Source organism: Schistocerca americana, chromosome 9 (genome assembly GCF_021461395.2).
Source record: "Schistocerca americana isolate TAMUIC-IGC-003095 chromosome 9, iqSchAmer2.1, whole genome shotgun sequence".
NCBI lineage: Eukaryota > Metazoa > Arthropoda > Insecta > Orthoptera > Acrididae > Schistocerca > Schistocerca americana.
In genome coordinates, this window is record NC_060127.1 from 178,971,783 (window position 1) to 178,986,098 (window position 14,316).

Below are 14,316 nucleotides of genomic sequence, written 5' to 3' on the forward strand. Positions count from 1 at the left end.
AAAAGTTCTCGGATGCACCACAAGAGGTCAGCACCAGCGCAATGAGTTGTTCATGTCATATTCATTGGGCTGTTGCTTATAAACATGTGCTATATCAGTGCTCTTGGAAGAGAGCTGTGGCAGTGACATGGCTCTGTTGCTGTTCCCATGTAGTGATTTGCAAAGATGGAAAAAATCAAGATTCGGGCAGTGATTAAGTACCTCATAAAGAAAGGTATTAAAGCAAAGGACATTCATGCCAATTTCCAGAATACACTGGGGGACTCTGCTCCTTCATATTCAACTGTTGCCAAGTGGACAAATGAATTTAAATTTGGTTGGGAGAACTTAGATGTTGATCCGCGCAGTGATCGGCCAAGATGTGTCACTACTCCATAAATTGTTGGAAAAGTGCATAAAATGGTCATGGAGAATCACCAATTGAAAGTGTAAGAAACTGCTCACGCTTGTCAGATGTCATCTGAAAGGGTATATCACATATTAACTGAAGAATTAGAAATGAAAAAATTATCTGCAAGATGGGTGACGTGACTCTTGATGTGCACCCGCACACATGTGCCATCGCTATGGCAAAATCACATGACTTATGGTATGAATTGTTGCCACACCTGCTGTATTCATCAGATATGTCTCTGTTAGACTTCCAACTCTTGCAAAACTGAAAATATTTCTTGGTGGACCAAGATCCACTTCGAATAAGGAGGTGACAGCTGGAACTGACAACTATTTTGCAGGCCTGGAGGACACTAATTTTCAAATGGAATCAAGGCACTGGAACATCGTTGGAACAAGTGCATTACTTTACAAGAAGACTACACTGACAAAAAAAAAGTTTCAGTGACGTAAGTACTTTTTTTCTATTTCATTCCGAAAACTTTTCAAACCACCCTCATATCAGCATTTCACATCTGCAAAGGCTTATCTCACTCTTACATTCTCATCTGATGTTGCAATGTTAATCACTTAAATGTTTTACCTAGATAAATGTGTTTCTCAAGTTTCATTATTCTACATTAATTATTTTTCGGTATTGCAATTTTTTCCATCGGTGTATAATGTGTAGCTGTCCATTAATTTGTAATGTGGACCTCCTGCTATCTCATGTTCAGGTAGACCTAGTAGTAGCAATTCCAAAGCAATCACAAATTCAGGTCCAGGCACTTAGGCTAATATATTAACATCCTCCCTGGTAAATGAAATAGTACAGAAAGGCCCTACTAACATTGTAGATTTTAAGTATCCCTTAAATGAGAACAGAAGAAAATTTTCAATTCATTTTTACATGAGAAATTTACCAAATGGAGAAAAAACAAATTGTAAATGGCTTGCATATTTGAAACCTCATTACAAAGTTTTTTGTTTTAGTTGTAAACTTTTTGGGTCTCCTTCAAACAAGCTGTCAAGTGATGGAGTTCATTTTGGAAATGGGCTTCAAGACTACCAACAACCATTTAAGCACATAACCTGTATAAAAAATGGATAGAAGGGAGATTTTTTGAAACAAAAAAGTGGTATTGACCAAACTGACTTTGAACTACTGGAAAAAGAGAAGGAACGTTGGCATCAGGTTCTAAAATGAATTATACTCACCATCAGGCACCTAACTCAATATGATATGGCCTTAAGGAGAGCCAGCAAAAAGTTCTATCAAGAAATGTAATGGTAGGTTTCTTGGTTTCATCGAAATGATAGCAGAATCTGACTTCATTTTGGAGAGAGATTTAAGGCGGGTAAAAACTTGGGAAATGCATGACCATTTTCTTGGGAAAAACATTCAAGATGAACTCATAAATTTGCTTGCCAACAAACTAAAAAACAGCATTGTTAATTTTGTAAAAGAAAGTGAATATTTTTTTGTTATACTGGATTGCACTCCTGATACAAGCCATAATGAACAAATAACATTGGTTGCTAGGTTTGTAAATTTATCAGAAGACACAGTGACTGTAGAAGAACATTTCCTCCACTTTCTGAACATCACTTCAACAGGAGGAGAAAGTTGGACTGAAACCATTTTCTCAAAACGAGATCAACTAGAACTCAATACTCATGACTGCTGAGGCCAAAGCTAAGATAATCACACAAAGATGAAAGGTTATTGATGTGATCCAAGTGCATTTTATTTGCCATGTGCCAGCCACAGTCTTAACCTTGTGTTATCAGATGTGACAAAACCTACAGCACATGCATTCACATTTTTTGGTGTAATTCAAAGAATATATGTTGTTTTTCAGTTCATCCATTCAGAAAAGGGATATCTTATTAAATAGGATACCATCTTCAAAAGTGAAGAATCTTTTAGATACTAGATGGGCTATTAGGGTGGAGAGTGCCACAGCTATAAGATACCACTCAAGAGAAGTCAGAGATGCCCTTCTTGAGGTGGGCAACAACACTGTTGAACTGAAAACAAAGAGCGAAGCACACTAGCTTGCTGTGAACAAATTATAAAGCTATGAGTTTGTGGTAGGCGTTGTCATATGGTATGACTTTCTCTTTGCCATTTATGCAGCAGAAAACACAGACATGAAAGTAGAAACTAAATACCTCAAAAGTCTAGGGAAGTTCATTGAAGATTACTGTGATGAAGGTTTCATTCATGTGGAGATAACAGCAAAGGAGGTAGCTGAAAATTTACAGACTGAACCAAAATTTGGAGAAAAGAGAATTGGCAAGAAGGTGAAGCAATTTGATTATGAAGGTGATGAAATGGTTTGCAGAGCTCAATGTTCAGAGGAGAAATACAAAGCCGATTTTTTTCTGCCCTGTTGTTCAAACAGTGTTAAATAGTTTCAAAGAAAGGTTAGGCCAACTGGCTAAGTATTCCATAATATTTGTCTTTTTGTTTTCTCCAGAAAGTTTAAAATACATACAGGATGAAGAACTGAAAGTTCTATGTAAAAACCTTGAGAAAGAGCTAAGTGTAAACAAAAATGATGAATGTTCAAAAGATGTTGCCTCACACCATTTGACAGAAATGAAAGTGTTCAGAGAATGATGCAGAAGGAAGTGAAAACTTCTATGATAATATTAAAACACTTGAATGACATTAATTTCCCAACATTTATATTGCCCACTGAATATTGCTATATGTTCCAATGACTGTCACCTCCACTGAAAGAATCTTTTCACATTTAAAGCTTAGCAAGGATTATTTCAGAAGCAGCATCTTGGAAGAACACCTGTCTTCTATTGCCATGCTGTCAGTGGAACACGACACAGTTTCAAAATTAAATTTTTAAGATATTGTTGATGAATTTGCTCATCGAAAAGCAGGGAAAAGATGTTTCATGTAAAGCAGAAACCTCTTAGTGTTTATAACCTACAACTCATTTAATTTCTTGTAAATACATAACACAGTCAAGTGATGAAAACATTCATGTGTATATACCGAACAACACTTGTTAATCTTATTTGATTTTGAATTTCATTAATTTGGAAGGATTCCCATAGCTAAGTTAGTTCTTATTATTAATATTTTAGTAATTACCATACCTATTAAGATTCCTTCTCTGATTAATTATTTTCCTATCACAACAGTAGGTTTGCTGTAGTAACAGTCTTTTGATATATTGGAAGTATGTCAATGATGAAACTTAGAATTCTTTTAAAAGTCAGGAAGGTGTATAACTTGTGTTGTAGAAGCAGCGGGGAGGAGGAGGGATGTCTTAGAGCCCCACACAGATTTACATATGGCCCCATGCTGGTTGAGGCCAGCCCTGCAGATCTCTTCCAGCTACTCTTCCCCATTCTCTTTGTCTCCATATCTCCCTGCTCCCCTGGCTCTATCTATCCCCTCCTCACCACGTCTTGCTATTCATTTTTTCCTCCCCACCTTTCCCTATTCATCTCCTCCTCCCCACCTCTTCCTATCCATCTCCTCTTTCCCCCACTCCCTACCTTGTCCTTCTCCAACTCTCTCTCCTTACTTCCCATATCTCTTTGTCCTTAGTCTCCTGCACTTCCTCTCCCTATCCATCCAATTGTAACCCCTCCCTCTGTCCATCCCATCCTCTGTTTATCCCAACCTCCCATTAGCTGTATCCATCTACACATGTAGCCCTACAAAACAAGTTGATGAAGCAAGCTAATACTACTGTTACAATACATCTGTAATGCAGGCAAGCCTACATTTCAGGGGCTTAAAAACTTTTGGTCACCCCTGAAGTATAAGCTGTTATTTAAGACAGATTTATATAGTAGTCCAGTAGTAATCCAGCACAGCATGCCTGATGTGGAGGGCTGCCTACATACTGGGGCCTGGAGAAACGTTCCCCCCCATAACCCCCCTCCCTACCTCAACATGCAGGCTGCCCTGTAAAGCAGGTTGATAAGGCTGGCTGGAACTGCTCTCACACAACATATGCGTTACACAGGGCAGACTATATGGCAGGGACTGAAAAAAGAAAAAAAAAATAGTTTTTCCCTGCACCTCCATTCCTATTGGAGCTATGAGATTATGAGGTTATAACCCCACAGAGCTGATATTTCTAAAGTTTTCTGTGTGCCAAATTTGTCTGAAATACTTGTGAAGCTTACTGATAGTGTGCCAAATTTGGATGAAATCAGTCAAGGGGTTTGGGAGGAGATCCCAGACATTCAGACATACATATGGAGTGCGTTTTATATTTATCAGTTAAGTCCCATAAGATTTCACACACAGATTATTTTTTATATTTATATGTTTCCCTAAGGCTTTGCCTACATACTTGTTAAACACATACATTTCACACATGTCTCTGATGCCCACTCTCTATCTCTCTCTTCCTGCCCCCACTCTGCCCATCTCATACTGTCCCTTTCTCTAGCTCCTTGTTCCCCCATCTCTCTACAATGCCTTTCTCCTCCCGCTGTCCATTTCCTCCTCACCTCCCAATCTGACCCATCTCCTCCGCATCTCCTTGTCAGCTCATCTCCTTTTTGCACCCTCTCTTTCTATCTCTTCTTCCACCTTCTCTTGGCCCATCCCCTCTTGCCCCCTCTCCTGCCCCCTCTTTCTCCCCCCTCTTTGTCCATCCACCCCTGTCCCTCTCTGTCAGTTCCCTGCCCTTCTCTCTCTGTCCTTCCCTTCTGGCCCCCTCTCTCTCTATCCATTTATTCCTGCCCCCTCTCTCCATCAATCCCCTCTTCCATCCATCTCACCAGCCTACATGTCAGGAACTTGCAAACCATTTTTGTTTCATATGTAGGGTGCCATGAAAACCAGATTAAAGAGACAGACTGATGCTGTTCCCATCAGAACACACGTTCTGTTGGGCAGCCCGCATGTCAGGCCCTGACAAACCTTTTTGTGCCCCTGACAGATCGGACAGATAGGCTTCCCTACAAAGCAGGGTGATAAGATGGGCCGATAGTATTCCAACACAAGCCTATCATGCAGTGCAGCCTATATGCCAGGGGCTGTAAAATGCATGTTAGGTGATATCTGCATACCTGTTGGAGCTAGGAGGTTATAACCCCACAGAGCTGATATTTCTGAAGTTTTCTGTGTGCCAAATTTGTCTGAAATAGATCTATGGGTTATATTATAATGGCATTTTCCCTGTGGCTTCACATGCATACATGTATGTCACTTACAATGCACACATCTCTTGGTCCATCTCCTCCTTTCTCTCTCTGCTCATCACCTCCTCACTTTGCTATCTGTCCATCTCATCCTCCCACCTCTCAAGCCATCTTCTCTTCCAACCCCTCTTTCTGTCAATTTCTTCCCCTCCCTCCCTATGCCCATCTCACCCACCTCTTTGTCCACCTCTTCCTCCCCCTCTCCTACCACCTCTTGTCTCCATCTCCCCATCTACCCATCTCAATGTTCCCCAGCATGCCCATCCACATATGTAGCCCCTGAAAAAGAGATTTATAAATCACATTGGCATTGGTGTCAAAACATTTGTCTTCTGAAGCACATCCTGTATGCCAGGGGCTTGGAACACCACTTTTCCATGCCATGTAAGCTGCCATGCTAAGTAGGCCAATGAAGCAGACTGACACTATTCCAACACAACACAACTGCTGTGCTGGGCAGTTTACGTCTGGACTGGAAAACTGTTTCTTGCCCCTGATGTGTTGGATGCCTTGCAAAGTAGATCAATAAGACAGATTAATACTACATGGTAGGGGCTTGCAAAATATGCATTTCTGTATCTCTGTAAGTATTAGAGCTAGAGCATTATAAACCACCAGAACTCCACTGCAGAGTGCAAATTTTATTCTGGAAACATCCTCCAAGCTGTGGCAAAGCCATGTCTCTAAAATATCCTTTCTTACAGGAGTGCTAATTCTGCAAGTTTCACAAGAGAACTTCTGTGAGGTTTGGAAAGTAGGAGAGAGGTGCAGGTGGAAGTAAAGCTGTGAGGATGGGTTGTGAGCCATGCTTGGGTAACTCAGTTGGTAGAGCTCTTGCCACGAGAGGCAAAGGTCTTGAGTTTGTCTCGATCCAGCACACAGTTTTAATCTGCCAAGAAGGTTTGCTATAAACCTCCGTATGTTGGTCCTCTTGGGACAAGGAGTTTGTTTGCCAATTTGGTCCACTTTGTTCCAGGGGTGTGGGAGGAGTTCCTGGATCAACCGAGGGCTGGAACGTAAATAGTGGCAACTATTTATTCACAACCGATACAAAAGTGTTACAGGTTTGCACTTGTTACTGTCCTTCAAAGTAGTCACCAGCATTGTGTAGAATCCATTGCCAGTGATGTGGAAGGTGTAGTATTCTGTTAGCAGGGCCTGTTCTGTTGATGGTGCGAATGGAGCAGTCCACTGCCTGTTGAATCTCTGGAACAATTCTGAAGTGAATGCCACAAAGTGGTTCCTTCATCATCAGAATCAAATCAAAGTCACAAGGACTTAAGTTGTATTACTGTTCATTTTTGGAGCATCACCTGTGACCAGCTTTGCGGAAGAAGTGGCGACCCTTTCTGAGCAACCCACCCATTATTTTGCATGACAATGTGACAATGTGTGGGTGCACACTGCGCAAACTGTGGCTGCTCTGTTCGGTCAATGGGACTGGGAAGTACTGTACCATGCACCATACTCCCCAGACTTAAGTCCTTGTGACTTTAATTTGATTCCAAAGATGAAGGATCCACTTCATGGTATTCACTCCAGAACTGTTCCAGAGATTCGACTGGCAGTAGACCGCTCCATTTGCACCATCGACAAAACAAGCTCTGCTAATGGTATACTACGCCTTCCACATCACTGGCAATGGGTTCTACACAATGCTGGTGACTACTTTGAAGTACAGTAAAAGGTGCAAACATGTGACTCTTTTGTTTCGATTCTGAATAAATAGTTGCCACTATTTAAGTTCCAACCCTCATACATATTCCCAGCTGTATTCATATTAACCCTAGGACGCCTAAGGAGGGTGTTCGTTGAACCCACAATTTTTTTATGTCCCCTGCTTTTGCCCAAGTAACTTTCATACTACATCTTCCCTTTGAGTTATTGTTTGTTGGCTATTTTATGAAATGTTAGTGTCAATATATTTTATAGAAAATTCCTGCTTTGAAAGAAAAAATAAACTTATTATGGGTCCAACAACCCCCCCCCCCCTCCTCCTATTTCCATGCTATAGAAAATTTCCCTTAGTAGGATTTCGTATTTCTCATCTCTACAACAATGCAAGTTAGTTTCTTGTTCGTTGGTATTCTTAATATTCACAACAATTGCTTTACTTTCAGAGGAACTGATTGTTGATGTCAGTCAGTTGTTATTTACCTTGTAAACCTGCAATGAGTTAGTGCAGTTCACTACTGTTCAGATCCAGACTTAGAAATGACTAAAAGAATACGTGACTTGTCTTTAGAAAGAGTTCTGAATGAAATGTTAGCTGAAGATTCTGACTCGGGGAGTGAAAGTGAATATGAGGATGGTGTTATGGAGTATGATTCAGATCGGGAAAGTGATGTGGATGTTAGAGAAGATGAAGATAGCGGATCTTCAGGCAGTAACCATCAGGATGTTATTGTGGCCAATTCTGGAAGAAGGTACGTAACCACACAGCCTAGAATTCCTCGGAGGTCTGTTGCTAATATTGTAATAGAGCAGGCAGGAGTAACTTCAGCTGGTGTTTGCCATTCACCTGAAGAAGCCTTGAAGTTACTTCTTATGCCTGACATCATGGATGTTATAGTAAAACATTCAAATGAAGGGGCAGTTAGGCAAAATGTTACTTTGACTAATGAGAAAGAATTGTATGCCTGTATAGGAATCCTGATATTTATGGGGGCAAATAAGGACAATTCTGTCAGTGTACACGATCTTTGGTCAGACCTAATGGGTCGGCCAGTTTACAAGGGTATTATGGCAAGAGAATGTTTCGAGGAATTTATTGCAATCATAAGGTTTGATGACAAAAGTACCCGCCAGCTAAGAAGGGAAGCAGACAATTCACAGCAATCCGTGATATTTTCAACAAAGTGAATGATAGGTTTCCACTACTGTATAAACCAGGGGTCCACCTCACCATCGATGAGATGCTCAGCTTGTTTAGAGGGCGCTGCCCCTTCAAAGTATTTGTGAAGGATAAACCAGGCAAGTATTGCATCTTTATATGCATGATGTCTGATGCAGTTGACAGATACGTCTCGAATGTGGAACCCTATGCAAGTAATGTTCAGAATTTGCTGAAAGAAGAACGGGGTTCAGCAGCTGTCATCAAACGTCTGGTAGCACCTGTGAAAAATACTGGTCGAAATATTACTACAGACTGATACTACACATCGGTGTATTTGGCGGAAGAGTTATACCAAGACTACAAAGTTACTACAGTAGGAACTCTCCAGTCAAACAGAAAGCATATTCCAGACATAATGAAGAACACATCAAATCGAGAGCTATGTTCATCAATGTTCTTCTTCGCAGACCCATTAACAGGTAGGCCTCCAGTAACTTTGGTGTCCTACATAGCAAAAACGAAACCAAGTAAAAACTTACTGATGTTGTCAACAATGCACCAAGATAAAGGCACTGTTGGAGGAGTGAAGAATAAAACCGAGATAAATGCATATTATAATTCCACTAAAGGTGGCATTGATACCATTGATCAAATGGCGCGTATGTCATCTGCAAGAGGGGAACAAAGAGATGGCCTCTATCTGTATTTTACTCTCTCATCGACATTTGTGCTATCAATGCAACCACCATATTCATCCAGCAACATCCAAGATGGAATGAAGAGAAACACAACAAACGGAAACTGTATCTTCTCCAAGCTGGGATGGAACTAGTGAAATTGCAGGTAGAAGAAAGAAGTGCCAATGCAAGAGGGTTATCTAACCAAATTGTTCAATCAATGGAGACTATTCTACAAAAGAAAATCAAAGAAGTGACAACAGAAGCAGGCCAGCCTCCTGCTGGGAAAGGTTGGTGCCATATTTGTGTAAGAGAAGCTAAAACAAAGAAGCAGAAATACAAGAATCTAAGTGAACCAAAACAGTATTGTGGACAGTGTCATAAACGTGTGTGTAACACACATTCAGAAAAAATTGTGAAGTGTGTCTCTTGCCTTGAAGTTGAGGACTTGGAGTAGTCTATTGCATATGAACACATCTGTATTCTGTATTGTAATATGTCAATTTTTTATTCACTCAGTCCAATATTTATAACAATTAACAACATTTATAAACCGATGCCTTAGTTAAAATACATAAACCATTTTGAAAGTTGTAATTTTTCATCAGTAAACTTATTTAATACCTGTGGGCTCGCCAACCCCCCCCCCCCCCTACCCCCCCAAACCCCCACCCCCCACCCTCCTTAGGCATCCAAGTTAGAAATAAAGGCTTGGGCGTCCTAGGGTTAAGATAGAGAGTAAATTAGATTCTTAACATCAATACATAAGGCAACAAAGATTGATGTGGCTGAATGCTTCACACTTTTATATGAGACACCAAGACTCTTCATGACTTGCAGTTCACAGTCTGAGTATATATATGTTTATCATTAATGTTCAGTGCAATTAATATACATATAACTTGTGGTTTTTTGGAAACAACAGGCCATTAAAATGAGTTTTTTTTACTCAGTGCTTAGAACAGTGTTATTCAATTACTCTCAACTAGCAACAGTGGTTTAAAGATTTGTTTTATCCTTCCAGAATAATCATCTACCTCAACCAACCACGTGTCCTTGTGCAATAAAGCGCATATGCCCATATGAAGTTTGTAATGAACTTGGGATCTGCAGCACCTGGTGAGTAAATGAAATTTTCCATAGCTCTGATTTTACAATAGGTAGTGGCTCACAAGTCTTGCATTTTTTAAATTAAGTTCTTCAGTTTATTCTTCTTTAACATTAATTTATTTGCTGTTAATTACAAAACACTGCTTTTGGTCACAGAAGTAAACATCATAACTGAGTGACAACCTCCAGCTCATAACACATGAAAAACCTCACAAAGATTTGTATTTGCTTAAATTTCTATAGGGAATTATCGAGATTTTAGCTCAACAGATAAAAAGAAAATGAGTGGTTTTTTTTTCACTGAATTATAATACATTGCACCAGCCAAAATGCAGTCCCCCCTGTGAATGCTGTTCTTGAACATGGGATAAATTGGTTGACATTCATAAGTAGCTGGAAATCACCCTGACAAGTGTCAAAAGGTTGGCAGCTGCCGCAAATCGGTGTGTTGGAAGAGCTCTTCAGATTCATGTATCTGTGATACCTGTACTTGGACTTGAGCCGTAGTGATGAGAAATGTAGGTCCCCTTAAATGGATCAAATGTGCACTACACACAAATGCTGTTACTCAGGTAGCTGTCTGTGTGTAGGATGCACACAAGGGCAGTTTGGATTAAGTGACTCTCTATGCAGTCCAAATAACAATAGGTGTAGGAAACCCAGAGGTGTCAATGTAAGGTCGAAAGAAATGCTTCCCACAGGGGAGAATATTAAAATCCTAATGGTAAACTGCCAAAGCATTGACAACAAAGTGTCAGAGTTAGAAGTGCTCATGAAGTAGTGATGATCACAATACTAGATACAGAAAGCTGGCTGAAACCTGAAATTAATAGCCATGTGATTTTTGGGGAAAATTTAAGTGTATGTGGAGTTGGTATATTTGTCACGGTAGACGAGAAACTCAAAGACACCAAGGTAGAAATTAAAGCTGCGTGTGGGATTATTTGGGTAAGACAGTATCAGATATGGGGATAAAATAGTAATTGGATCCTTCTATCACCCACCAGACTCATCTCCTGATGTAACCAGAAACTTTAGAGAAGACACGAGTTCAATTGTTCATAAGTTACCCAATCATTCTGTAATCATTAGTAGAGACTTTAATCATCCAACAATTAATTGGGAAAATAGCAGTTTTGGTAGTCATGGGTGTGATAAGACATCCTGTGAAACTTGACGAAATGCCTTCTCTGAAAAATACCTAGAACACATAACTGGAAACTCCACTCATGATGGAAATATATTGTATCTGATGGCAACAAACAGACCTCACCTCTTTGAGGATGTCCACATTGAAATGGTATCAGTGGCTATGATGCAGTTGTGGCAACAATTACTAATAAAGTACAGAGGATAACTAAAACATGCAGGAAGATGTATATGTTCAGTAAACTAGATAAAAAAATCATTCATGTCATATCTCAGTGAGGAACTTGAAACTTTCAGCACAGGGCAGGAGCATGTAGAGGAACTCTGGCTCATGTTTAAAAGAATAGTTAGCCATGCACTGGATAGATATGTACCCAGTAGAACTGTTCATAATGGGATGGAACCTCTGTGGTAGACAGTCACTGAATAGCAACTTCTAAAGAAATAGAGATTACTGCATAATAGGTATGAAAACAAAGCATAGAGCTATAGATTAGAGAGATGCCAAATGAAACACATTTGGCTGTGAAGAGAGCAATGTATGATGCCTTCAGTGACTACTGTAGCAGATTATTGTCAAGTGATCTTTCACAGAATCCAAAGAAATTCTGGTTGTACAGAGAACCCAAAGAAATTCTGGTCATATGTAAAGGCTTTTATTGGCACCAAAGCTAGTGTCCAGTTCCTAGTGGATTAGACAAGAACAGAAATTGAGGGTAGCAAAGCAAAAGTTGAGATGCTTAACTCTGTCTTCAAATGTTCCCTTACAATGGGAAACGCGAGAGAATTGTCCCAATTTAATCCTCATACAACTGAAAAGATGAGTGAAATAAGTATTAGTGTGAGTGGTATTGAGAAACAGCAAAATTGTTTAAACTGAACAAAGCTCCAGGGCCCAATGGAGCCCCTCTCAGATTCAGTACTGAACTTGTGGCTGAATCAGCCCCTCGTCTAACTATAATCTATCATAGATCCCTTGAACAAAAAACCATGCCCAGCTCTTGGAAAGAGGCACAGGTCACACCCACCTACAAGAAGGGTAGTAGAAGTGATGCAAAAAACTACTTTCTAATATCCTTGACATCGATTTGTTGTAGAATCTTATAACATATTCTGAGCTCAAATATAGCAGGTATTTTGAACAGAGTGACCTCCTCAATGCCAACCAGCATGGATTTTGAAAACATCAGTCATGTGAAATCCAACTCTCACTTCCCTCACATGACATACTGAAAGCTTTGGATCAAGGCAATCAGGTAGAGACTGCATTTCTTGATTTCCAAAAAGCTTTGGTCTCGTTATCAACCTACACCCTGTGATCATATGGGTTATCAAGTGAAATTTGTGACTGGACTAAGGGCTTTTTGGTAGGGAGGGTGCAACATGTTCTCTTGGGTGGACAGTCATTGGCAGGTGTAGAAGTAACTTCAGGTGTGCACCAAGGGAGTTTGTTGGGACGCTTGCTGTTTATATTGTATATTAATGACAATGCAAACAATATTAGTAGTAAAATCAGGCTTTTTACAGATGATGCAGTTATCTACAATGAAGTACTATCTGAGAGAAGCTGCGTAAATATTCAGTCAGCTCTTGATAAGATTTCAACATGGTGTGAAGATTGGAAACTTGCTCTAAATGTTCAGAAATGTAAAAGTGTGCATTTCACAAAAAGAAAAAATGTAGTATCCTATGGCTGTAATATCATTCATACAAATAGCTGGGTGAAACACTTTGTAGGGATCTGAATCGGAATGATCACATTGGTTCAGTCATGGGTAAAGTAGGTGGCAGACTTTGGTTTATTGGTAGCACACTGGGGAAGCGCAATAAGTCTACAAAGAACATTGCTTACAAATCATTGTGACACTATTCTAGAATATTACTCAAGTTTGTGGGACCCATATCAGATGGTACTAATAGGGTATATTGAATGTATGCAAAGAAGGGCAGCACCATCAGTCACAAGTCTGTTTAATCCATGAGAAAGTGCCACAGAGATACCAAATGAACTGAACTGGAAAACTCTTGAAGACAGACATAAACTATTCCAATAAAGTCTGTTAACAAAGTTTCAAGAACTGGCTTTAAATGATTACTCTCAAAATATACTACAACCCCCTATGTATCACTCACATACGGATGTTGAGGATAAGATTAGAATAATTATGGCATGCAGAGAGGCAATCAAACAATCATTCTTCCCATGCTCCATATGTGAATGGAAGAGGAAGAAACCCTAATAACTGGGACATACCCTCTGCCACACATCTCCTTGTGGTTTGCAGGGTACAGATGTAGACGTTGAAGTAGATGTAGAAAGATATATTGAACATTCAAAGTTAGTAAAATACAATGATATATTTCAGTCTATGGCAGTCATGAAATCACCACAGCTTTCTTGCAACTGCTACTGAAGCATTGTCATGTAGCTGGAATGTATAAAACTACTGTGAATGGTTTGGCATTATATGAATGTGGAGTGTAGAAGCACAGTCAAAACACAAATTAGGTCATATTTCAAAGTTAACCACACCATTATAAAGAGTAGCAGCAATAAAAAATATCTCCAAGATTGTGGTAATTGTGCCTAGTTTCAAATGTAATTTTTGAAATCTGCAAAGAAACTCGTGAAACAAACTGCAGTTGGTGCAAAGCAGCATTAAATTCCAAGCATACAGATATATTCATAATCAGACCCTTTTGAACTTAAACACATCAGGCCACAACTTATTTCCCATCTTAAACAAGTTTCAGTGATATGATTACAACTCTGCTACTGTGAAACATATATTTTACATTGCACTGAGATTTGTTTAGTACATGTTGAAATTAATAGGAGACAGGATATTACTTTAAACACATTTTCCTTCTGGTATTGGGAAAGTCACAGCCACATTAAGTGTCTTGGATATATGGACGTGAAACAATTAAAAATAGCAAGTTCTCCATTTATAGTATTCCATTCTTCTGTTACCTCAC

General features: G+C 39.6%; 1 protein-coding gene across 1 annotated transcript in view; it reads left to right on the plus strand.

The window, feature by feature from the left end:
• LOC124551324 overlaps positions 1–14,316 on the plus strand; it is a 198,114-nt gene that overhangs the window by 85,684 nt on the left and 98,114 nt on the right. Inside the window, exon 5 of the mRNA XM_047126335.1 lies at positions 10,103–10,197. Coding sequence (XP_046982291.1) covers positions 10,103–10,197 — 95 coding nt within the window. The remainder of the gene's footprint in view (positions 1–10,102; positions 10,198–14,316) is intronic.